At 41.3% G+C, this 24,502-nt stretch overlaps 2 protein-coding genes across 10 annotated transcripts in view; one reads left to right on the top strand and one right to left on the bottom strand.

Moving 5' to 3' along the window:
* The window catches only part of TRIM71 (tripartite motif containing 71), a 61,824-nt gene extending 52,495 nt beyond the window's left edge, over positions 1-9,329 (top strand). For all 3 annotated transcript variants that reach the window (XM_051788973.1, XM_051788972.1, XM_051788974.1), the window contains exon 5: positions 1,574-9,329. In XM_051788973.1, coding sequence (XP_051644933.1) covers positions 1,574-3,025 — 1,452 coding nt within the window. In that variant the 3' untranslated portion in view covers positions 3,026-9,329. The remainder of the gene's footprint in view (positions 1-1,573) is intronic.
* Positions 9,330-12,825: 3,496 nt separating this feature from the next.
* Positions 12,826-24,502, bottom strand: part of CNOT10 (CCR4-NOT transcription complex subunit 10) — a 35,755-nt gene continuing 24,078 nt past the window's right edge. For all 7 annotated transcript variants that reach the window (XM_051788983.1, XM_051788982.1, XM_051788986.1 and 4 more), the window contains 7 exons: positions 23,485-23,565; positions 18,410-18,523; positions 16,903-17,033; positions 16,099-16,134; positions 15,879-16,006; positions 14,522-14,597; positions 12,826-13,114 (listed from right to left, as the gene is read on the bottom strand). In XM_051788983.1, the coding sequence (XP_051644943.1) occupies positions 12,960-13,114; positions 14,522-14,597; positions 15,879-16,006; positions 16,099-16,134; positions 16,903-17,033; positions 18,410-18,523; positions 23,485-23,565 (721 nt within the window). In that variant the 3' untranslated portion in view covers positions 12,826-12,959. The remainder of the gene's footprint in view (positions 13,115-14,521; positions 14,598-15,878; positions 16,007-16,098; positions 16,135-16,902; positions 17,034-18,409; positions 18,524-23,484; positions 23,566-24,502) is intronic.

Below are 24,502 nucleotides of genomic sequence, written 5' to 3' on the forward strand. Positions count from 1 at the left end.
CTACAGTGAGACTAATCCCCTACAGGAGAAGTTTTGTTTTTCTGCAGTTCTTCTTATAAGTGTCAGTGGCAAGATTAAAAATACACTTTATAGAGTTACTGTACTTCTAATGCTGCTTTTTCTGAGGTTTTGTATTGAGGGAGACAAGTTCACTTTCCACTATTAACCTTCTCCAAGAAGCTTGGCAGCTTTCTCTTTTGAGGTATTCCTAGTATAGGAGGAGTAAGAGCTGCCCCTAAGCTATTTTTATCCCAAGAGGTTGTATAAATGCACTTCATTGTAATATCTGCACTGATAGCAAGTTTTCTTCAAGTTATAAAACATTATTTTAAGATGGAAACTTGGTGGTGATGGTAAATGATTCTAGCAAAACAAGCTATCCAAGCCCTTGTATCAAGTGTGTTAATGAACAATTTTGGATACCAAAGCTGATTCTAAGGATTGAGCTGAGACCTAAGATTAGTAATTTGTCTTGGAAATCTGTTGGAGGAAGGCTCTCTAATTTTTTTTTTTTAAATAGTTTGGTAAAACCTGCATGCCTGAGCTTTAAAGGAAATAGTATGCTTGTACATATGTTATCTAGACAGTGCATAGCCAAGGAGTCTTCAGACATTGAGTCTTCCTTCATTAAAATACATTTCAGGTATTGTTCTGCAGCCAAGTAGGTATTCAGACATCAGGAAATGTATTTTTGCAACAAAAAAGCAAATACATTTCATTAGTTTCACAAAGCAGGTGTCTCTGCCAGATGGTCCAAAGTGGTTTTTCACAAGTAAAGATAAACAGAGGCTTATATAAAGGAGTTACAAGCCAATCGTTTTTGCACAAACTTCAGTCCCCCAAACAGGGACTGGCAGCAACCTTCTGTGTCATTTGAAGTGACATTTACAAAGCATCCTGTTGTAGAGCATGAGCTCAGTATGACTGCCAGTATTTACAAGAAAATATTAAAATATTAGGACCCTGAAAATCCCTGGAGATAAATGTCTGGTATTGCTAGTCGGATGAAAACATTGCTGGCAGGCAGGGGAATGACAGGAGCCCACATGTGTTAGCTGATGCCGACTCTGAGCCTCAACTCTGTGTGATAATAGTCCACTTTCTGAGGTTGGTCTCAATTCTGGTTAGCGAAGCCTCAGCCTCTGCTCCTTCTTGAGAGCCTGTGGTAACCTCTGTTCTCCCTGGGGGCTAAATGAGATGTGCTTTCAGTTGATCTGTCAAATACCTTGCAACTAGAAAACAGAATAGCATTTGAGGAAGCAAATATTTATTAGTAAGCAAGTGACTCTCCCTTTCAACTGGCACTCTGCAGCAGATCTGCAGGATAAGAATGTATGGTTTTGCGTGGAGAGTAGGAAATAGTAATAATCCTGAATTTGGATAATGAATTACTTTTCCTCATTTCTACTTGTCTACATTGTGGCTTTTGGAGGTTTGTTCTGCAGCGGTGTCAACGTGATCTAACACCTGGTCAGCTGTTTTTATGTAGAAGGGTGACACTAGGTAATGTCTGTGGTGTGGGCTGTCTTTCCTAATGTAAATGTGCTTTTCTCTCTCCCTTGTCCCCTGCAAGGTGGAAAAGATTCGTCAAGTCAAGGCTAAGTCACTCTACTTGCAAGTTGAAAAGTTACGTCAGAACCTAAACAAGCTGGATAACACCATTAGTGCTGTTCAGCAGGTCCTGGAGGAGGGTCGTACCATGGATATTCTTCTGGCTCGGGACCGCATGCTGGCTCAGGTGCAGGAGCTGAAGAATGTGAGAGGCCTTCTCCAACCACAGGAAGACGACAGGATCATGTTCACTCCCCCTGACCAGGCATTGTATATGGCCATTAAATCAATGGGCTTTGTCAGCAGTGGGGCTTTTGCTCCTCTGACCAAAGCCACTGGGGAAGGTCTCAAGCGTGCGCTGCAGGGCAAAGTGGCCTCTTTCACCGTGATCGGCTACGACCACGATGGTGAGCCTCGCCTTTCAGGAGGCGACATGATCTCTGCAGTGGTGATGGGCCCAGATGGAAACCTTTTCGGGGCAGATGTCAGCGATCAGCAGAATGGGACCTACCTGGTCAGCTACCGTCCACAGCTCGAGGGAGAGCACTTGGTGTCCGTGATGATGTGCAACCAACACATTGAGAACAGCCCCTTCAAAGTGGTGGTGAAGTCTGGGCGCAGCTACATAGGCATTGGGCTGCCGGGGCTCTCCTTTGGCAGCGAGGGAGACAGCGACGGCAAGCTTTGCCGCCCCTGGGGGGTCAGCGTCGACAAAGAAGGCTACATCATTGTTGCCGACCGCAGTAATAACCGCATCCAGGTGTTCAAGCCGTGTGGGACCTTCCATCACAAGTTTGGCACGCTGGGCTGCCGGCCAGGACAGTTCGATCGCCCTGCCGGCGTGGCCTGTGACGTTTCGCGTAGGATCGTTGTGGCTGACAAGGACAATCATCGCATCCAGATCTTCACATTTGAGGGGCAGTTCATTCTGAAGTTTGGGGAGAAAGGAACGAAGAACGGGCAATTCAATTACCCGTGGGATGTGGCCGTCAACACAGAGGGCAAGATTCTGGTCTCTGACACGAGGAACCATCGCGTTCAGCTGTTTGGGCCCGACGGCGTGTTCCTTAACAAGTATGGCTTCGAAGGGGCACTCTGGAAGCACTTTGATTCCCCCAGAGGTGTGACTTTCAATCACGAGGGCCACTTGGTAGTGACAGACTTCAACAACCATCGCCTTCTGGTCATCCATCCAGATTGCCAGTCAGCACGCTTTCTGGGCTCGGAGGGCACCGGGAATGGCCAGTTCCTGCGCCCGCAGGGAGTGGCGGTGGATCAAGAAGGGCGCATCATCGTGGCCGACTCCAGAAACCACCGGGTGCAGATATTCGAGTCAAATGGTAGCTTTTTATGCAAGTTTGGCACTCAGGGAAGCGGCTTTGGTCAGATGGACCGTCCTTCAGGTATAGCTGTCACCCCTGATGGCATGATTGTTGTGGTCGACTTTGGAAACAATCGAATTCTCGTCTTCTAATCTGTGTTTGAATTAGGAAGAAACTGTCTCAGGGAAATTCTTCTAAGAGAAAATGAAAAATACAACGTTAATTCAAACCTACCTCATCTTTAATTTTTTTACAGATGAATGTACTTATCTTTTCTGCAGGGAGTGAGCCTGTAAAAATGAATTCTATCTACCTCATCGTCCTCCTTTCCCTCCCCAGTTTCTCGCCCTCTCCCCATCCCCACACACTCATAGTTCAGAACATTTTACCTCTTTTCCCCCCAATGGGGTTTCATGCACAAACAAGTGTTGCTGTGCACATTAGGTGGTTTGTGTGGTGAGTTCTGTTAGACTAAGCCAAAAAAGGCGCTATGTAAGTTTTTAAGTGGAGAAAATGGTAGTAGGTGTTTGTAGAGAATTTGTTTTTCTTGACCATACTGCAGTTCTGTGGGTGGGGATATGGGAGGGCGGAACTTTTGTTTTGTTGGGTTTTTTTTTTTTTTTTTGAATTGCTGCTGCAGCAGAGAACTTTTTCCTGTTCTCCTTTTTATACCTCAGTGTGTTTGATTTACTGGTGAGCACAGCATCTTGTTCCCAGATGACTTTGAACGTTTTGTGAAAGTGAGCGCGATTCACTCGCCGGGAAGAGCAAGTTTGCATCTTTTTGGCATTTCTGTATATTTTTTTCTGAAAGACAGTAATATAACAGCACAAAGTGAAGCTGATGAAAATGCACAAAAATTCTTTAAGTTTAAACCAAATTGTTCATTTTAGTGACTTAGTGCTGTTGTTGTAAAGGTTAGATAAAAAGCAAGGCTTCCTTTAATGTATTCTGTCATTGAGTATTTCTTTTTATTCCTTTTCACCTGAAAGCTAAATTAGTTTTAAAAAAGTTAGTGTTTCTTATCAGTGCACCTAATCTGGGTAACAAGAGGTTACAAGGAGCATTGAAACAGGGAAAATCAAAACCCTTTTGATTTACTTTCTTTGAAATTACTAGCTTTTTTTACCCCTCCCCATAGAGAGAGACTTTAAGGGAAATAACATTTGAATTTGTTAGAACAGAAGTGGTACCTTTTTCCAAAAGTAAGAAATAAGCACAGCTTTGGAGATTCAGGGTGTGTTTTGGAGAAGTCAGCTGATCGAGGTTTTTTGTTGTTGTTGTTTAAAGAGGATTGCAATAACTCTATCAGTGACAAAAATATATATATTTTTTTTTTTTTTATTCTGGCTTCCCCAAAGAGCTGGACTGAAGAATTTAGGAATGTCTACTGTAGCTTTTAGGGTGGGCCTGTAGCTCCCTGCTACAGGATTTCTTGCTACAGATCCAAGTGAAGAGTTATCAGTACCAGCGTAAGGGCAAACTGCATCAAGATGAAACTTTGCTGCTTTTTTCCCAGGGCAGTACCAAAGAATTCTGTGTAAAATCCACGTATATGATCCTTAAAAGCTTGGAGGCATGGAAAGTTTGCCCTTTTGGGGATGTAAAAACGCGTTTTGTGAAAAGCAGAAACCTTTGGGGAAGATAGAGATCTCTTCAGCAAAATGTGACTTTGAGTCCCTGGAAGGATTTGGTTTTATTCTTCAATTTCTTGCATTCCAGTTTAGCTGTTAATGCAGATACGACCTCTACAGATGTGTAGCTTCACCTTCTGTTGTTGGCAAACAAGAATCATTAAAGTAGGGAACAGAGGGCTCTTCTTTCTCTCTGCAGTGGAAAAACTCTTGTATCAGTACTCTTTAAGGCTTGGAAATGCCACAGGATTCACCTTACTGTTTGCAAGAGATCTCTGAAACATAAACATGGTCATTGTCAAAAAGTCTGAAGAGCCTTAACCATCCTCCAAGGAAAGGGTTCATCTCTGCCAGCCACCCTGCACAAAAGTGACCTGAGATTGAAAGGCTCTTTACAAGTTTGTGAGAATCACAAGGTGCACTTTCCTTCTTGCTGCTTTTCCCTCCAAGGAGCATTAACTTTCTGGGTTTTGTAGAAATACTGATGACGTGTGCAGACAGATATAGCTGCCACTTTAGAGGAGGTTTAAACTAAAGGACCAGAAGGAGACAAAGATTAATGAGATGGCAAAACCTTTCTAAAGAAGGGTGAGGAAAAACACCTAAATTAAATGAGATAAAACAACTGTGCTGCCTTTCAGCCAAAGCCTCAGGGAAACAAACTCTTCAAAGCAGTGTGTTTCAGTTAGGCTTAATTTTAGGATGGCATGGTTTAAAAACAGTCTTTAAAGGATGATGTTTTTTGTGGATGTCTGTCATTAAATTTCTGTGGCCACTCAAAATATGTGTATGAGAGAAAGCTAGTTTACCATCAACTTTTGCAAGTTCTGCTTGTGAACATGCCTCCCTTCCTGGGGGTGGCCTACAGCTGTGACAGATGTCCATGTTTGTCTTGTATTATTCAGCCCAAGAATTCAGCAACATGGGCTTTGAAAACTAATACCCTTCAAGATCTAAATACCAAAGAAAACTGGTTAAAAAAGCTTTAATGTATAGTTTGCAGTGTCCTCACATTTATCCTATCATGTCTTAATGAAAATGCCAGGTCTCTTAATACTTTGACCAGAGTGGCTGACAGTGTTGGAGTGTCCTAGAAATGCTCCTGTGCTTTAATGACTGTCAGGTTCACCCTTTTCTGGGGCTAGAAGGGAGTTGTTTTTCCAGACATTAAAAGAAGAAGTGTGCAGTCGGGATTGTGTTGGACTGGAGGAACCCTTTGCCCCTCTCCAGCCTGCACAGCGTAGGTGGCAGACAAGTTGCCCTTTGCTGATTTGTATGGAGCCATCGCACAAACCCCCAGTCCAGGTCAGTCAGGAAGAGAAGTGACTTGAACTCTTTATAAGTTGCTGTCTATTTAACTCAGTGGGATTTGCTTGCAAACTGAACCTCAAGTGTTTGACCTCATGTATTGAGGAGCTTTTTCGTTTTAAAAACACTACTATTTAGCTACCCAAAAAGAATTTCTTATCTTTGTCATAGATAGTGCTAAGCACACTTGGTCTCATTGAAAAGTGGTAGTGTAGCTTATAAAATGGAGTGGTTTATATGCAATGAAAAGAAGCAGTGCTAATATACAATGCCAACATCAGCTGCCCCATAGGGGCCTTTAAAAAGTAATGGACTTAAATGAGATTCAAATCTTGCTGTGCTTTTCCATGCATGTTCTCAGGTTAATGCCCAAGTATCATAACATACATGCAGAAAGGAAAAGCAAGGCTTGGAAACTGGATTGCAAACCAAATAAGCATTCAGAGTAACCTTCTTAGCTAGGGGAAATAGCCTGGAGAAAGGTTGAAGTGAGCATGTGCCTCTGCGTTGGGGAACAGCAAATGTGGGTGACAGAGCTGTCTGCTAGAACTCCCAAAGGATTTTCACTATGCCAGGTTAAACCAGTGGCTCTAGGTAAACCTTTTGTTTGACAAAATGTTATCAGCAGTCAGTATGGCTGGTTTGGGTGTTCAGCCTAGGAGCAATCTTGTCCTTTCTCAGAATTATTTAAGCAGGAACTTCAGTAGCAAACTGAAGCCGATTCAGTACTCGATAACACAGGTCCTTCAGATAACTCACTCCTTTTTATTTAGTACCTTTTAAATATAACTTATTTAAGGAAGCCCATAAACCTTAAACGTTTAAAGAAAGCAAGGGAAGGAAGGCAGTACCTGAAAACTAATATGTGTTGGGGCCAGACATAATCAAGCTGGAAGAAAGAACGAGGCACTTGGATGTGGCATTCCCTTGGAATTGCAGGAAAGTGGGCCCAGTCTGTTTATGTTACAGTTAAACCAAAATTAATTTCTGAAGAGAGAAGGTTTATAGGCTCATCTTGCCATAACTTTGATCATAAGATTTCATTGTTCAGTTCTAGGTTAAAAAAATACTGTGCCAAAGTTTTGTTTATTTTTTAAAGGAGTGTAAGCCAAATGGTGCCAAAAGGTAATAGGGTATTTAAAAGTAGATATATTTAACAAACAGTTTGGAACTGTATAAAAAAGGAACACTGGTACTTGAGTTAGACAAATATTGTACCTTTGGTCTTTGAGTCCTTGGGAGTTTGAAACCCAGTTTGCTGTGGTACAAAATGCACAACTAGAGATGCCACTATCTTTTGTTTGAAGTTCTACCTCACTTAGCAGAAGTAAATCATCTACCTCAATTTAGCATCTGACAGGTTTGAGTTGATAATCTGCCTGGGGGAAGGATTCATCCTGCCTATTGGAAAAGCATTTTAATTAAAATGGAGATGCTAAGTGTGTACTATGTGGTGACTGCTTGCTTTTGTGTTTGCTTTTGTTTTTGCTGCCTGCCTATGGAGATATTAAGCTGCCCTTGCTAGAGAATCTGTAAATAAAACCAAATGTTCAGGCAAACTGGACTGAGACCCGAAACACTTCCAAGTTTGTTCTGGTTTCACTATGAGGCATGGAAGCGTAAACTTTTGTTCAGTATTATGACACTACTAGCTGACATGACATACTTCATGTTCATTTGCAGTGTTCCTATGCCCGTAAGACCTTTAGGTCTTCTCTCTACAAGAGAAAAACTTACGCATGCCTACCGATGTGTCCTGCTTGGAAAGACTGGTGTTACGATTGCTGTAAACACAATGCTATACCAAATGCTTGAAGGGAATAAGATCCTGATTTTTTTTTTTTTAATTGACTTTGGTGATTGTATTAGCTTTCTTGACTCAATGGGATTTTTTCCACCATGACAAAGCAACCAAGTTCCTATTCCAGGAGGGCAGTTTAAGTTCAAACATACTCAGGAGAGGCAGTTTAAAACCACTGTCTTGGGGGTTTATGCAACTTTAGTAGTGATGTGGAACATACCCTGTGTTTTACCTGTGGAGTAGAGTTGCAGAAGTACATTTTCAGACTACTCAACTGAGGGGGGGGAATCCTTTTTCCTCCCCAGTTCATATTAAGGGGTGGCTAAGTGGGCACAGGGTACCCTAATAACAATAGGCTGTGCTGGGTTTGGTAAATGTTGTGGTGGAAAATATACATTGATGTCTCTAAGTGATCTTACGGGTTAACGAGCCAGACTGGCATCTTTTTCCATCATTGTTCAACCAGTAATGGTTCTAAAAATGCTTTGTGTACCTGCATGGTCTTAGACCTTCTATTAATGATTGTATCAACTTACAAACTCAGGTAGATAATTTGTTAAGCTCTTTTTGTAGAGCCTTACTGACTGAATGTTAAGTGTCTGTGTACTGATGTAGTTAAGTAACTTCCTTTTGAACTACCAGACTAGTTAAAAAAAAAGTCCTTTTATAGGTTTGTAGAGTACTTTTCAGACAATGTAGTAGTTTTTCCTTCAGAGGGAGAGATGTCTGTTTCTGGGTTTTGGTTTTAGGTTTTTTTTCCTAATATGACTAAGAAGTTTTTAACTAGTTTGTAAGGTTTGCGTAGTCACCTGAGTTGGTGGGGGTTTCTTATGTATGTGACTCTTGTTTGTACTGTGCATTACCTGTCATGCACTGCTTGGTTCCTGCACAGTTTGTTGCAGTAGTGAGGGTGTCGAACACACGCCTGTGATTTAACTCAAATAGAAATTGGAAGCCTTGAACAAAGTAAAGCTCATCCATGTGAAAACAATGTAAAACGTGCATTTTTCTCCCCTTATTTAATTGACTGTAGATGTATGGCCCCATCTTACAAAATTTTCCCTGCTTATTTATAAGAAGCATTGCCTTGGTGCAGGATTGCATTGGAATCCGGGATGATTTCGTCAGTCCTTGGACGCTGGATGTCTTGAGTTGATTTGGTTTTGTAGTTTCCTCCTTTGTTGCAGTTGGATTTTTTTCTGCCTTAGTAGATTAATCATGCTGCTCTCCTAATAATAAAATATCTCAGGAGAACAGACAGTGCTCTGCTTTTAATGACCTTCTCAGAGCTTTTGTATCTAATTGAAAATGAGACAGGCTGTGGCAAGAACTGCTATGCTGCAAACAAGCATCACATTTCCACTTGGACAAAAAGTGACATAATTTTTAGTTGACAGATGTTGAGTATTGCAGAAAAGAAAGCATGACAGGTTATGTGCAAACTTTTATGTAGAATAAGTGAGCAAAACTGTTAGAACCCTTGTGTTAATGGAGGTTTCTGAATGTATCTTTGTGGTCCATAGGGAAGGCTGAAGGATGTAGCAAGGAGACAATGTATCAGCTACTGGCAGCCTTAAAACAAAGTCAGTGTCTCTCTGGACTTTAAAATGTTCCTATGCAGTTTATTTTATTTTTGTTTAATCAAATAAATGTGAGGGGTTTTTTCCATGGCAAATCTGTGTATGTGTGTTTCAGTATTACCCAGATAAAGCCTTCTCTTCTGTCAGAATGCAAAAAAGAAAAGCCTCTGCCTAAATTTGAACCTGGCTATCTCCAGATAGTGACTGCTGAAAACTTTAACCAGAAGCATCTGCTTTGAAAGGGGAGAGGAGGAAAAATACTGAAGTGGGGTTACAAAAAAAAAAAAAAAGTGGTGATAAAGTGTTAAAAACTCTTAGTTGTCTGTGCTATTAGAAAAAAATCGTCACTGTCATGACTGGAGAAAAGAGTTCTGATACTGAACTCACTGCCTGTAACTCCATGCATTTTTCACAGTATTTTGCCAGAAGGTTCCTGGTTTAACTTTGTTAGGTCCATTTCTAGGCTTCCATTTCTTCACCTTTGCAACTGTGAAGGAATGCTGCTTCTGAGCGGCAGTGTAAATAAAGCAAAGCCCCCCCAACATTCAGTAGGTGTTTCTAGCACCTTGCAGGGCAGACTGCCATCACAAATTGGGTAAGGGGAAAAGGTGCCCTTTTCCTTTACTGCTTTGGAAAATGTTTTAAGAAGAAATAGTGAGCAGAGGAAGATGCTCTTCAAGTAAAGTTTGAGAATTAAGGCCACTGCTTGAATTCCCAGCACGGGCAGTAGTGGAGGTGGGTTCCAGGCTCTGAAAGTGCTGACTGCTTTAGTTCTTCAAAGCCGAGGTGCTTTCTGGCCCTGAACAACTGTAGGACTCTCAGCACTATGCTGGGCTCCATCAAAATCCTTGACCAGACCATTGCTTGCTCTTCCTGCTGGAGCAGCTGGCAACACGTCAGCAGTACAGAGAACACTTCAATTTGAAGGGAGGGAGGGAGAGGGAAGGACCTGTGAAGAAGAGGACAAAGGGCTGCCCAGGTGAGTTTGTCCAGCTTCATGTGTTACTCTGTATTCCCTTGGCTCCTCTGTGCTCTCTCCCTGAAAACAGCTGGAACCTAGAAGCTCAGTTGAACACTAATGGCTCTGGGTGCTGCTAAACAAGTGCTGTCCAGTTCTTGCACCAGAGCCATGGGCTCAGCTAAAGGTTCTGACAAGGAAGTGGACAGCAATGCCCATGGCCCTGGTGCAAGAACTGTGCTGAGGCAGCAACAAGGCTTTTGGTGCTTGGTGGGGGGAAAGGGAATGCAACCCCTTTCTCTTTCTGTGGGAATGTGAGCCAGTGCATGGCCACAGGGTAATGGGAGGAGAGGGGGAGAAAGGGACAGGCAGCCTTCCCTTTAAGAAGTAGCCCAAACCAAAATTATATGCACTGATGAGTTTACTAACTTAACACACAGCTGAGCCTGTGCTGCTCCTGTTCTCCCCTGCTGCTATCACAGGCTAGCTTGCAGTTTTACTTGACCTTCACTTCCTTACTACCAGAGCCTAAAAGAAACAGAGGGAAGAGAAAGTGGACTGTGGCTCTATGGCAGTGCCAGAGAGGAAGCCAAGTCCTTGACTGCTCCCTCCTGAGCTGTGTTTTTACACTTATTTTTTTCCTCTCTGTTAATAGTAAAACTGAAAGCCATCATCTCCACTCATCCATCCCTGCCTTCGAGTCGCAACGCGGGGGTGGGGAGGAGAGAAAAGTTCGGAGCTGCTGTGGTGACTGCAGCTGCCCTAGGGCAGAGGAGCAGGCAGTAGAGGGGAGAGCTGGGGTTGAAAAGGCTGTGGCTTGCATATGCAAAATACGGCTGTAGTAAGATGCAGTGTTATCTGTGTTATCTGTGTTATGTTATCTGTGTTATCAGTGTTATCTGGGGAACAACTGCATCCTTCACAACTGCATCCTTCCCCGAGCCCGGAAGGGGGGGCAGGGGGGGAGCGCTGGATGGCTCCCGCCCGAGCTGGCCACTGCTGGAGCAAGACATGAGCATCTTTTGCATGTGAATGCCCTGCATTCCTGGGGGGCGGGGAAGGGCAGGGAAGAATATTCTCTATTCAGGGCCTGGGACCACACAGGGAGCATCTTTAACCTTTTTTGTATTTCGTCAGTCAATCTACTTTGACTTGAGCGATTTCTACCTATTTTTTACTGATTTTTTTTTAACTGCTACTATTTCTAAACTGCTTGGCCCTAGCTGAGGACAGGGTGTGTGCCACCTCCTGTAGTGATAGAAAAGTTACTGAAAGAGGCAGCTACTTCATCGTTGCTCTCAAAGGTATGAAAAACAGGGAAGCCAGTTATCTAACAGGAGGGCTAGTAGCAGGTCCCAAGCTTGCTGATGTACTGCTTCCTGCAGGAGACACATCTGTGCTCATTCCAGAATTTGCACATTGCTCAATACTCACTGTTCTGCTTCTGTCAGTTGTGGCTTGTTTCTTCAAGGACACAAACCCAAGACTACTCTGCTGCACACATCTGCACTGCCTCGTGCTCGAGACTGAGCGCAGAACTTGCAGGCCTCACATCCCAGGTGCTGCTTGGAAAAGTGATTTTCTTGGTGGTGGCTGGAGGCAAAGTACAGTGCCAGCAGCACCAGGAGATAAAGTGTTAGCTCAGCTCTATCTAGGAGATTATCAGGGCAAAGGCTCAAATAGCTGGAACAGCACAAAACAGCCCAGGAGGGAATGTGAGGAGAGGTGCTGGGCTCCATGCTGGGCACCAATTATCTTATGCCCCCATTAAGTCCCAAGGCAGGATGGCTCACTGCTTTGCCTATGCTTGCAATGAGTAACCAGAGTCCTTGAGTATCTTACAAACTCTTGGTTTGAGTAAAAGGCAGATTTTTTTTTTTTCCTGAGAGGTATTCCTCTACAGTGGAAGCTGCATTTGAAAAAAAAACCCACCACAGCAAACCCAACCAGAAACCAAAATACCTTTTCCTTACAGCCCAAGCACTTTTCCACTATACCTGCACCATTACATCTTTCTTTTGGGCAAAGAAAACCAGGGAGAAGAAAACCAACCAAAAGAAAAAGCCAACAGGCCCCTATCCAGCTAAAGTGCTACTGTTGCCCAGCACTGATAAATGCTTTGCAGGTGCTGATCCATTATTTCGGCAAACAGCCTTTTAGCTCTTGCCCCCTGTGTTGCTACAGAGACAGGAGGAGCAGTCAGAGTCCCTCCAGTGTGAGAGGGAAGCACCGTTGAAGGGGCATTCACCTAACAGCACAGCCCCCCACCCAGGACACCCCCCCATCACACCAGTACACTCTCCCTCAGGCATCATCCACCCCCACAGCTGAAGAGGCAGCTTCAGCAATGGCAGGGCCCCAACTCCCAGCTGCTGCAGGGTAGAGGAGTGTAGCTACATCGAGTTGGGCAAAGGCCTCTTTAAGGAATAATATCATGGCTCGTAGATGTTAAAACACAGCAGCCAACACAACAGTTCAACTGGTCTTTCAAGAACTTTAGTTCAAGTAAATGATTTTCTCCTTCCAGTCACTTCCCTCCCCCCATTCTCTTCAAAAAGAGCTGAATTACACACTTGGTTAACCAATTCTTCTTGGTAAGTAAAGTGCCACTCCCATTCAAAGCAGATACCCATCTCTCATTGTTCATGAAATAACCTTTAAAAACAAGTGGTTTTGGTTATATGTTTTATTAAAAATTTACATAAACACACTCCAGCAATTGGGGTATTCAGGTGTCCTAGGTTAAAAAAATATACAAAATCCCAAGCCCTCATGGGCACAGCAGCAGCAAGTTGAAGAACAACCTCACTTCCTTTGAACAGTAGTGAAAGCTGGCATCTGAATGGGCTGGATTGAGTGGACTGGCTGGAAAACAGGCTTTTTCCGCATGTCAGAGAGTGTTTTCACGGAAGGGAGCAGCTGGTTCCTCTTGATGATCTGCAGTGCCAGCTGTGTGTTACCTACAAGACAAATTTGATTTAAAAAAACAAAATACCATTCTATGAGTTATGAATTGCTGTTCTAGGGACAGAGCTGAGGAGCCAGCCCTGAGCCCAGCCCACAGACTCCAGCAGTCTTCCTAGTCAGTGAAACGCTGACATGGACATGAAAAGCATTAGAAAACAGTTAACTTGAAAAAAATACTTCTGCTTGAGTCTACCTATTCTTGGCTGAAGACATCAGTTGTTTACCTCAGAGCTGGAAGATGCCAGAGCACCTTCTACATTCCTGAAGGGCACCTCTTCCCTCTCCCAGCTGTGTTGTTAGACTCTAGATCTCTCACAAAATGCCCTCACATTGTGACATTGCAGACAGTAATGCAAATGTTGAGGGTGTATATAAAACATTTTTAAAACAAGAAACCTCATTTTCAACTGTATGCATGGCCCATCAAATAAACACCAACATAAATGGAAAACCTATTCTTTGTTCAAAATTAAACCTGTACAATTTAGGAGAAAAGATGCTGAGTTCTGAAGGAATATTTCTTCCTCTTACAAATACTTTTCTTTCACTAAAGTTTTAGTTTCAGAAGAGATTGTTGTCATTTATAGAACAAAAAATGTCTTCAGTCTTTTTTTGTTATATACTTAAAAGGGGGTGGGAGATGTAAATCCCACTTTCTACTCTCTTCTGCTCCATACATCTTTTTGCAGAAAGGTTTCCAAAATTCCAACTTAGAAATATCTTTGTAAGAACAGCTTTGCAGAAGTCTCAATTCTGAATGCAAATACTCGAGTCCTCTGTCTGCCTGCAATGCAAGACAACTGAAGGAGAACAGAACATTTCACAACACTTGGATATCAAGTCCCAAGGGGCACAGATCTGCAACCATGACAGCTTCAATCAGCAGCTGCACCAGTCTGCTCACACTGCAGAATTCAGATGCAACCTTTCCAGTTTCCCATTATGTAGAGTTTTTCCCCCCATACAAACACAGTGAACCTTCAAAAGGAAGCATTTTGGAAGAGTGAGTTGTCAATATTACAAGCTTTGCTGCTATACTTGCTACACAGGCCTTGACATGGCTTCTTTGGGAAACTGGATTGTAGTTGTCTTTTAAATGGAAAGCCTTTCAAATCCTCTTTATAGTATATACCTCATCAAGGGTTTTAATAGGCTATCCAATTCTACACAAAGCATAGAAGACTTCAGGCAATGAATGTGGAGTGTGTAAGAACGGGACAGCAATAAACTGTGGAAATGAAGGTGTGGATACATGGATCCATAGCAGTCTAAAATGGAGGCGGGGCCTAAAGGGTATAATTCAAAACACTGGCACATTTCTCTGTAGAGTAGGAATAATGACTACTGCCCTCTTCCCTTTGTATCCAAAATTTAGGTTGACAGAACATTTCCAGACTTACCATTCTGTAATTCCAGATATACAGCCAGCAGGATAGCTTCTGGAGGGATCTCTTTGGGGTGGATCAGTGAAGCAGCCTTATTGAAAAAGAAGAGGGCGGGGAGAAAAAGTGCTTAAGAGAAAGATCCAGCACAAAGTGTCCCTTGACAAGATTGCTACCACCATCTTAGGTAACAAAACCAAGGAAGATAATTCATTAACTAAAATCACATTTTTTCAAACTAATACACTCTATCAGGTTGAAGCATGCAAGGAGAGACCACAAGATTGATTATCTGCACGGCAAGACTGTTTCACACTAATTAGCAAGACCATCTGCTGTGTGCTTATGTTCCTATGCATCTGTAATTCTTGGGCCAGCCTACTGTGGTTTCTTGGTGAGAGAACAGGTGAAAGAGGTAACCTCCACTGCTCCAAAGCTCAGAATGCAATAACAAGGATCATTCATTAGCTTTCCAGATACAACTATTTTTCAGCTATGAAGTCAATGAGTTTGTTATAGATGCAGAGACCTATATTTTACATCCATGGGTGGCCTTGCACTCCTTTGGGCTTTACACAGGTGCTACAGAGCCTGAGCACAGACACCTGCCCCGTCATAAGAAGCCTCAGGAGGAAAAAGGGCTGGACAACTGCCTTAAGTAATTGACAGCCTCACAGAATTCGAATCTGTTCACCTACACAACTAATGTGAAGTAATTTGGAAGACTGCTATTGCTGTGTGTAGCTCAACAATGCATCCGAATAGTCTTCCTGACAGACAGGAGTGGCTGCAGAAAGAGACAAACATCATCACTGAAAGAGGTGAGTCCCAGCCATGAGAAAGACCAAGTGACATGACACAGGCTAAGTGAAGACAGCATTTCAAAAGCAGTACTTGAAAATTCTTGAGACAAGAGGGAGACAAGGAACATACTTCTAGTGGAATTGCAGTTTATTCTCACAGCCCTAAAGATAGTATCTCTGATGGTGAGTTATTAACTAACTAGGGAGAAAACCGCCTCCAAAATATAATAATTACCATTGGACCATTAAAAAATCCACAAAAAAATCCAAACAAGCAAACTTAGAAAAAGTGAAAAGGCTTCCTAGTCATGTTCCCCTATTTTGATATGACCTAAGGGGGGAAAAAGCTTCCTATGATGGTGCTGAACTTTTTACACAAGTAAGAAATTTGGAATCCTGCATTTTATGTAACTAATAGAGACTGGTTCATAAAGATAGAAGAGAGTCACCACCTCAGCAAAGTCCACAAATAGACCTGGGCTATGAAATCACCAGAATTTGCTGTGATCTAAATGGCACTTTGAAGGAAGTACATTTGTCCCTAATGCTGCCTTGAGATTTGTTTTTCCTACCTGATGAAGACACTTTCGAGCTTTGTCATATTCACTTCTCAAACAGTAAGCACTTCCAAGGTTAAATAACATCATTGTTCGTGCAGACGTGACTGAACTGGGGTAGCACTGTGGGGTCTGCTTGCCAGCTGCAATAAAAAAAAAAAATTTTCTTACACTTTTATTCCTAACTGGCCAAGTAAATTCTTGTATTCTGCTGAATACAGTGGCTGGTACTTACAAGATTCCATTGCCTCATTCTCTCCTTTGTCAGACCCTGCAAAGAAAAAAAAAGAAAAACCAAACCACAAAAACCATCATGTTCTGTGAGCTTTTTTAAAGCTTATTACAAAAATAATACAAAGATACAAATTTGCTCCTCTCTTCACAGTCTAACATTAAAGAGGGAAAACATATCAATCTGCTCAAGAGTTTATGTCACTTAAGACTTCCTATCTTCAATGCTGCAGTTTCAGATTTGCAGATGAGTACAGTGAAGTTTAAACTGCAGACATGTCACTGAAATCAGAGCTGTTGTAGACTTCATTATACAGATGGACTCTGAAGTATTTTTCTCTTAAAGAATACACACCCATCAAGAAAATTAAGATATAGATTAACTAAATTCTCCCCACTTCTCTCTCTCACTCAAGTAGACTTCACTGGTACTCCAAAGCCTGGTTTTGAGACTAAAAGGCTGGAAGAGACAGTATGAAGCTCAAACGTAACCATAACTGCACATTTCTTAAAAGCAGCTTTCTGAAGTTCCCTTCAAACAAGCTAGAATGCTACAATATACAGTTCTATTTACATTACAGAATTAACCACCCCATAAGAACAGGGAAAAGACACACCAAACACAAAGTAGGAACTAAAGCCAGGAAACTGAAAACTCACCGACAAAAACACAAACAACCCCCCACCCCGAACAACCTATGGTCTTAAAACAAAGTGTCTTAATCATCATCATATTTGTGTCTAGAAAGTTACAGCAGTAAGGCTGTTGAAGGCATAACCAGTTGTAATGAAGTGTGGATGCATTAACCTTGGTCCTGCTCATTTGAAGAGATCCCAAGGGAAACATCAGTGACATTCTCAGGATTCAAGTGAGTGATAGCATCAGATATTCTGTCTAGAGAGATGAGAGCTTCTGCTGCATACAAATGCCCGAGAAACCTACAACAGCAAAGGGTTAGGTACAAATATCAGCACAGCAATCCCCACAGTTTGTTATGCAAGACAAACTGAATGCAGTTTTTAACATGAGCACATGGAAACTATTACTTGAAACACTTGTATGGAAGTTAACTTGCTCATAAAGTATTGTCAAAATAACCCAGTTCTACCATTTACTGCTTTTAGGCACTAAAGCTGTAAAAAAAAAAAATCTGCACCTCAGTAAAGACAATTAATCCATGCACAGGAATTGCCATTCCACAAAGAAAGTACCTTGGTATGGGTTTATCTCAGAGAATTAAAAAAAGCCACCCCAGAATACAGATATATCTATAATTTAAAGTGTTAAATGTCTTCAGATTCAATTAAAAAAGCCTATTTTCCTGAGATCAAGACATATGGCTCTTCGTCTTCGCGAAAAAACTGTCATTTAGTATTTCTTGCATTACATAATGGTAACATAAAATTATCTGGTACCTTGCAAACTCCTCAAAAATCTTGCTTGTACAATGACTGTGCAAAAAGATGAGCTCCTGCAGTAGTCTGAAGCACAGGAGCCAACAAATTTAATTGGCATGGACCATTTTTAAAGTATGCTGCCAGCATATAAAAATAAGAAAAGTTACCCTGCCTTCTACAAGTACATAACCAGTTTTGAAAAATATTACTACCTTAAAACCCCTGCTATATTTTACCCTGTGTATGACATAGGTAATAAATGGACAAACAAGGTCAGAAGGATGGGGCTAAAGTTGCCTTTTTTGAATTTGTAGAGCTGTATGACAACTAGTGGGTAGAAACAGAATAAGCTTTGAATATCCTTCAAAAAATACAGTGCCAAATGAGAGCTGAAGAAGAGAAACAGAAGAATGGAACCTATATAAGCAATGGTAGCAGGTGAAGCGACAGTCCTGCACACACAAGACCTGGTACCCAAGTGACTGAGCAAATCTTCCCCTCCAAGGCTGTAGTTTCATAGTGATCTTTCAACAGCATGCTGGTTTGGGCTGGTTTGCCTACTCCCAGCTGCACGTTCCTGCCCCTTGTGCTGTGCCAACACAAGCACGTGCAATCCCACAGTGAATCACGACAGAGACCTGATGGTCCTGCTGTGGCATAGGACCCAGAGCTGGAAAAATAGCAACAAAAGCAGCAATAGATTCTGAATTACATGGAATTCATACACAAAGAAGGGAATTCATGTTGCTGTGTGTCAATGGACATTCAGTCAGGGCTTCAACAAGAACAGGAGCAAGCCAAGCAATTCTTTGCATCAGATACTGAATTGGCAAGCAACTACAGACATTTGAAGCTTCAACTCAACTCTCCAGCAAAAAGAAGGGCTGAGAAAGAAGAAATTACCCCATCAGACTTACTTAAGAGACCCTGACAGCTTTGGTTGCTGAAGAAGTTTATCTGCGTGATTCAATGCCATAAGGTTATCCCCCAAAGCCAGAGCCACGTAAGCACTACATGCAAGTATTGAGCACCTGGAGGGAAACAGACAAAAAAAAAGAAAAAAAAAGGGAAGGGGAGAAAGACAATATGTTAAATGAAGAATTCTGTGATTCCAAAAGCAGCTGTTAAATTTTCTTTCTTGTTAAGTGCTGAAGAAATAAATCACAAACTTTCAATAATCATTTTAAGAGTTAGTGTTCATTACCCATGGGCTCAATTGTTCTACAGTATAAACCAAGGATCACCATGGTATGCTAAATAAGATTTTGAAGTTTTGATCATAAATATCAGATTAAAAAAAAAGATGGGACTTCACCATGTGTCATTTTTCTCATGGACAGTTTCCCTTTCTTATGGTCTTATTATTGTTTTGCCTTGGACTCTCATTTGTACTTCCCTGCCCTCACCTTCTGCTGCAGCAAAGGGTAGCAGATTTTTAGATGTCTGTAGTAAGGCACAACCTACAGACACAGTAGCAATCAGTTAAGCTGTAACATATTTCACTCATCTATTGTACAGTGTCTTCACAGAGGGAGACACTAAACACTGGAGAATTTGGTGTTTCCAGTTTTGTGCTCAACTGAGACCTGTAACCCGGTGCCAAGATTCTGATTGATCCATGCCATTTGTTGCTGTCGCAGACTTTTTTGTCTTTCCAAAACCACAAAATCGTTGCCAGTTTCTGTAACGAAATCTGAACTACTCACATCTTCCACCTTCAAACAATAACCCAACGTCAGGATGCGATCATTAGGCCAAGCTTCACACTTTGTAATAACTCCCCCCCTTCCCAAACACAGCACTTGGGGATATTTTCCACTTGGTAAAACATCATTCAGTGCAGCCTGCCTTGTCCTCAGGGCACAAGCCTCTGTCCACAACACCCTGCTGTGAGCAGGACTCTGTTCTTCTCCAGGGAGAACAAGTGGATCCTCTGAGTGGGGTCTCACGTTGGGAGCGATGGGAGGAGAGCCTTCGCCTCTCCCGCTGGTAGGAGGGCTATTATTATGCCAACCTTCTGGCAACTGTCAAGCCCACTTTCGGTCCAGCAGTAAGTCATGTAATTCGTGGCAGGACCTGGGGTGTCTTTATTCCCCTTTCCCAGGAGGCATGCTCCTTAATTATGCACAAGCAGGATAAGAAACTTCTCCAGTGTTTCTCCCTACCCCCCACTTCCTCTCCACTGTGCCCAGATGTCACATCAAATCTGAACACACACAAAAGCTTGAGAGAGGGAGAGGAAAGCTTCCCCAGCTCAAGTCCCAAACCTAAAATATTTCTGAAAGGTTGTGACTGGGGAAGGGGGATGGAACTGGGAAACAAAGTCTCTGTAATAACAGCCTGCTTCTAACTAGCCTCTTTTTGTCTCTGCCTCAAGGAAGCACAGTGCAAATCAGCAGAGATGCTGAGTGTCACCAGCAAAATACTCTTAGACAAGCCAGGCCCTGCAGAGTGGGTTGCTACTGCCCTTTACATCAATGTGTTTTATACTTCCCACAACTTTGTTAAAGCCTATTTTTATTTCTGAAAGTGTAAATTCAATTGCAAGACATGCTCCAATCACACCATAGGCAAGTCCAGCAAAACTGAAACCTACTCCTCTGCTCTAAGGACTCGTCACTGTTAAAGCTACGTAAGAGCTGGCAAAATTCTTCAGCAACAGCCATCTGAAGAGGGAAATATCCAGGTTTTCTTCCCTGCAGTAATGTTCCTGCACACTTGGATCCATTGTTGAGTTGGCTGAACCAAATGCTCAGGAGAGCTGACAGCTAACCGGAGCAGAAGAATTGCACCACAAGGGAAAAGACAAACTAGTTTTTCACCCCGGTCAGGATTCTGACAAAACTCCACAGGTCGCCTTTGAGCACGGCAGACTTCCAGCATCACCGAGCCTCCGCATGCCCTAAATAAAACTGCCTTTGCAGTAGGAAAAAGAAAAATGTTTTTTTAAACTGCCAGATTATGTCAAACAGCCTCTTGTGTAGGTCTAGGCAACAAGATTTGTCAGCCCACACAGACTGCAAGTTTATGGAACCTGAACTCCACATCTGACTTGCCTTATTTCTCAGGAAAAGGGTGAGCCAGAGCCAATCTAGTTCTTCAAAACTTACCAAAAATGACACTTATAAACCATTTGAGAACATCACTAACCTGAAGTAATTTCAAATACCTAACTAAGCACAACAGTGGATACAAACTATCTACTTTTTATGTTTCAACACAAGCAAACAATAGAAAATGCTAAGAAATACAGAATGCAGACTGTGCTTAGTCAATGGGGAAATTCAGCACCAGCAAAGGGGAGATAGGGAAGAACTACAGTGTCTGAGTGAGGAAGAAAAGTGTGAAACAGCTACAGGTGATGATCATTGTAAGCTGATCAATATTTCACAATACTGAAAGCATTGTAAGCTTTCAGTATTGTGACAGGGCCAAACAGACCACTGCAACCTTTAAACAGAGAAATAAGGTGAAACTGGGAAGGTATGGAGAAGAGATAATGCACTGGTTGGTAGTGGTAGTTCTTACAAACTTACCTGTAAAGTTATTAGCAATGTCAGTGATGTTCTTGGAATACCATATACAATACCAGGTATATATGCTTGAAAAATATAAGTAGGTAAATAAAATAAATAAAGGATAATGATGGGCTTGAAATGGCCAATGGAAGAGTCAAAGAAAAGAAAAAAAGGGTCAAATTGGATCACATGCCTTATAGCAAGGGCTTACAGATCAAATCTATTCAAGACAAAGTGGGTGATCAAATGATTCCTTTATTTCCAGCTGCTTTGAAGGGTAAATTTAACGTTCTCACACAAAGACCTTCAATCTAGGGAGAAAAAGATTACAAGAAGTCTGTTGCTATCCACCTTAACTTTTATAATAAAATCCAAAAAATTTTCCAAATGTAGCACTGTGGTCTACCAGAACTCCTTTACTCTCAAAGTACCCTAACAGTGTTGGGTTCTTCTGGTGTGCTGGAACATACACAGGCTTAGAGCAGACCATAGAGTTGGCTTCTTGGAGGATGAGAAGTAGCAAGGAGGAGAATTGTTTAGAAGAAACTCAGAAGAAAAATCTGGAGTTTCTACTTTGAATGCATACATTCTTAGCAATGTTTGGTGTACTCAGACTTCTGCTTGTTACTTTTAAAATCCTGCAATTGAATTACTGTTTATTATGAGAACAGTCCACTCAACGAATTCAGGCACAAGTACCAAACAACACATATGACATGTAAACTTTTTTAAGAACTGTTCAGGGGTAAAGTTAACTCAGTCATTTTGAACTCTTACCAGGATGTGCAACTGCACAAAATCATGAAAAAAGGGCACTTAAGTTGCCCGTTTCAGTTCTAGAAGCAATAGAGGTTTCTCAGTCCAGTGACTTAAGAGGGAAAAACTGAATTCAACAGACACTTATTCCTTAGGATAATCCTTGATAATATCCAGAATTTTTTTCTTCATTTTCCCTGACTCGACAAGAATTTAAATTTTCTCACTTAGTTCCTTAGTGAGCAAGACTACAGGAACACTCTAACTATATACAATATATACATACAAGTCTACTATTTGAGTGTAACGTATTTTGCTTTTCACAACTATCTTCAGAAATTTAGAAACAGTTTCAGCAGAATCACTTTCTAGGGATTTCAAGTCCTCAAAATTAAACCAAAGCAAGTAGCGCAAAAAAATAAATCAATGCTTTTCCCTTCCTTATATGATGTTCTTGCATCAAGAAGTGTACTTCTTGCTAAACTGATAGGTTTTTTCTGATATGTTGTCAGACTTCATCAGTAGATAACAAAAGCTGATTGTGAAAGAAAAGACTACGTATTAAAAAAAAAAATAATCACAAAGTGACACCACGTAATTTTGACACATGGCAGCCACATTTTCAACAGTCAGGAGGAGAGAAAAAAAAAACAAAAACAAAAAACCCACAAAACCCACGACCAACCCACATCACTGTTTTTTTAATCTAGCGCTTTCTATTTCGGGTAGCACACTTGCACCACTTCAGAATAAATAATCAAGGTCTCAGTAGCATCTCCTCACAGATTCCTTCTAAAGTGCTTTTAAGTGAATACAAGTAGATTTGCTACACATAGGGAGCAAAGTAAAGGTTAAGCTGGTCATTATGAAATACAAGTTACCTGGAGCTAGGCTGGAACAGAGTGTTTGCTCAAGAGTTCAAGTGGGAAATTACTGTATGAAAACCAGTATATAGAAACTTAAAACAGATTTCTTTTTTCTTAACAGGTGCAAGCGCTATCGTAAGAGATTTTCAATGGGCTGGCAGCCACCTGGAATAACTAACATTGCCAGCAAATTATAATCTTGTTGTGGACAAGTAAAGAGGTTCCAGATAATGTCATGCTTATTTAGACACATGCAAGTTACTCTGTTTGGAGAACACTATGACTGCTGAAAAAGTAGTCTGAGGATCTTTGAGAACATGAAAAAATCTACAGTCAAATTTTACCAGTGTTGTTCCATGGTAAGAAAGTCAAATGCTGGGATAGAGGCATTTTTGTTTCCTATTTTATGCAAACTGCTGAAAGGAACACCATTCTCATTGGTTTAAAGTAGCTATGCCGCTTTCCACAGGGAATGAATTCCAAACTAGCCTTATCATAGCTTGAAAGGGAAAAGGTACCATACAATACTTTCCATCCCCTTCCACCAATGACAACAGCCATTGTCAGGGTTTTAGTTTTGTTGTTTATGGAACTTGATATTAGTTTTGCCCAATATATAGCGTCGAACTTCCAATAGTGGGATCAAGTAGATTTATCTACCTCCTAAATTGAAATTCTGGATGGCTTCTACTTGTTTAGACTCAAAGCCCAGAAGAAAGGAAGCACACACATTTGAAAAGAGATTACGCTAACAGCTACAATGCAACGTGCCAAGTGCCTACAAAAAAAGCTGGGAATCACAGTTTAGGAGGAGGCTCATTTAGTGGTGAATATTTTATATTATTTACTTGCCTTAAATTCTCTAATTCCTGTTTCTTCAAAGGCGAAGAAGGAGGAGCTGCAATGAATTTATCCCCTTCATGACTTTTATTGCTAGAATAAAAACAGTGTATTAATGATAATGAATGACTTATTATAGTAATTAATTAAAAAATTCTCAGTGTAAAAAGCATTGGTATTTATTCACTCCATTTAAAAGGACACAAATTCTGCAGCCTAAAATACAGGGAATTGAGGCAATGCAGAGACTGAGGTATGTGCTCTTATTCTAACCATTCTATTTGAGAAGGAAGAAGTGGGACATTTGCTAGAAAGGATTTGACTGACAGACCAAACAACCCACACCATTCTCCACAGCCTTGAGCTATTTTTGAAGTTCAGTGTAAGATATGCATTTTTAACTGGAGGGACACAGAATTCGCTGCATTTGTAGCCTCTTCTTTCAGACTGTAAGAAAAGCAGTAAACTAGTTCTCTCTCTAGACATCTAAAAACTAGTTACATAAATATTCTAGAAAGATAACCCACAAAGTGCTACATCTTTCTTTAGACTCCTAGTTCCCTCTATTTTTATTTCAAAATGCCTTTTTTAAAAAATAAAATTCCACTGTCTTAAAATTATGTTTGGCTTTTTTGGGGGAGCACATATTCATTCTATTTTAAGAGCATGAAACTTCACTTTCCAATAAGCTGAAAGAACCTCCTGGAATGAGAATTGAAGAGATGGATAATAGCTGTACCTTGGCAGAGAGAGACACTAAGGTTTGGAAACTGATTAAAAAAAAATTCAGAATTGAAACTGAGTCCATCCACTTAATGAGAACTTTTTCATTGATGAGTTTTATATCTGTCTATTGCAAACAGGTAAGATAACACCAGCTTAGACTTTCAAACCAGATAGCAAAAAAACTCCAAAGAAATCTATACTCAATACTGCTGTAGAGTATATACTTAATGCCTTTGCCAAAAATTAGATTAAAAAAATACCCTTAACCACTAAAAGTGTTCACTGTTTTCTTGTGAATAAGAAT

This window comes from Manacus candei, unplaced genomic scaffold (assembly GCF_025592945.1).
Source record: "Manacus candei isolate 608988 ecotype Guabito, Panama unplaced genomic scaffold, ASM2559294v1 h1tg000026l, whole genome shotgun sequence".
NCBI classification, from domain to species: Eukaryota; Metazoa; Chordata; class Aves; order Passeriformes; family Pipridae; genus Manacus; species Manacus candei.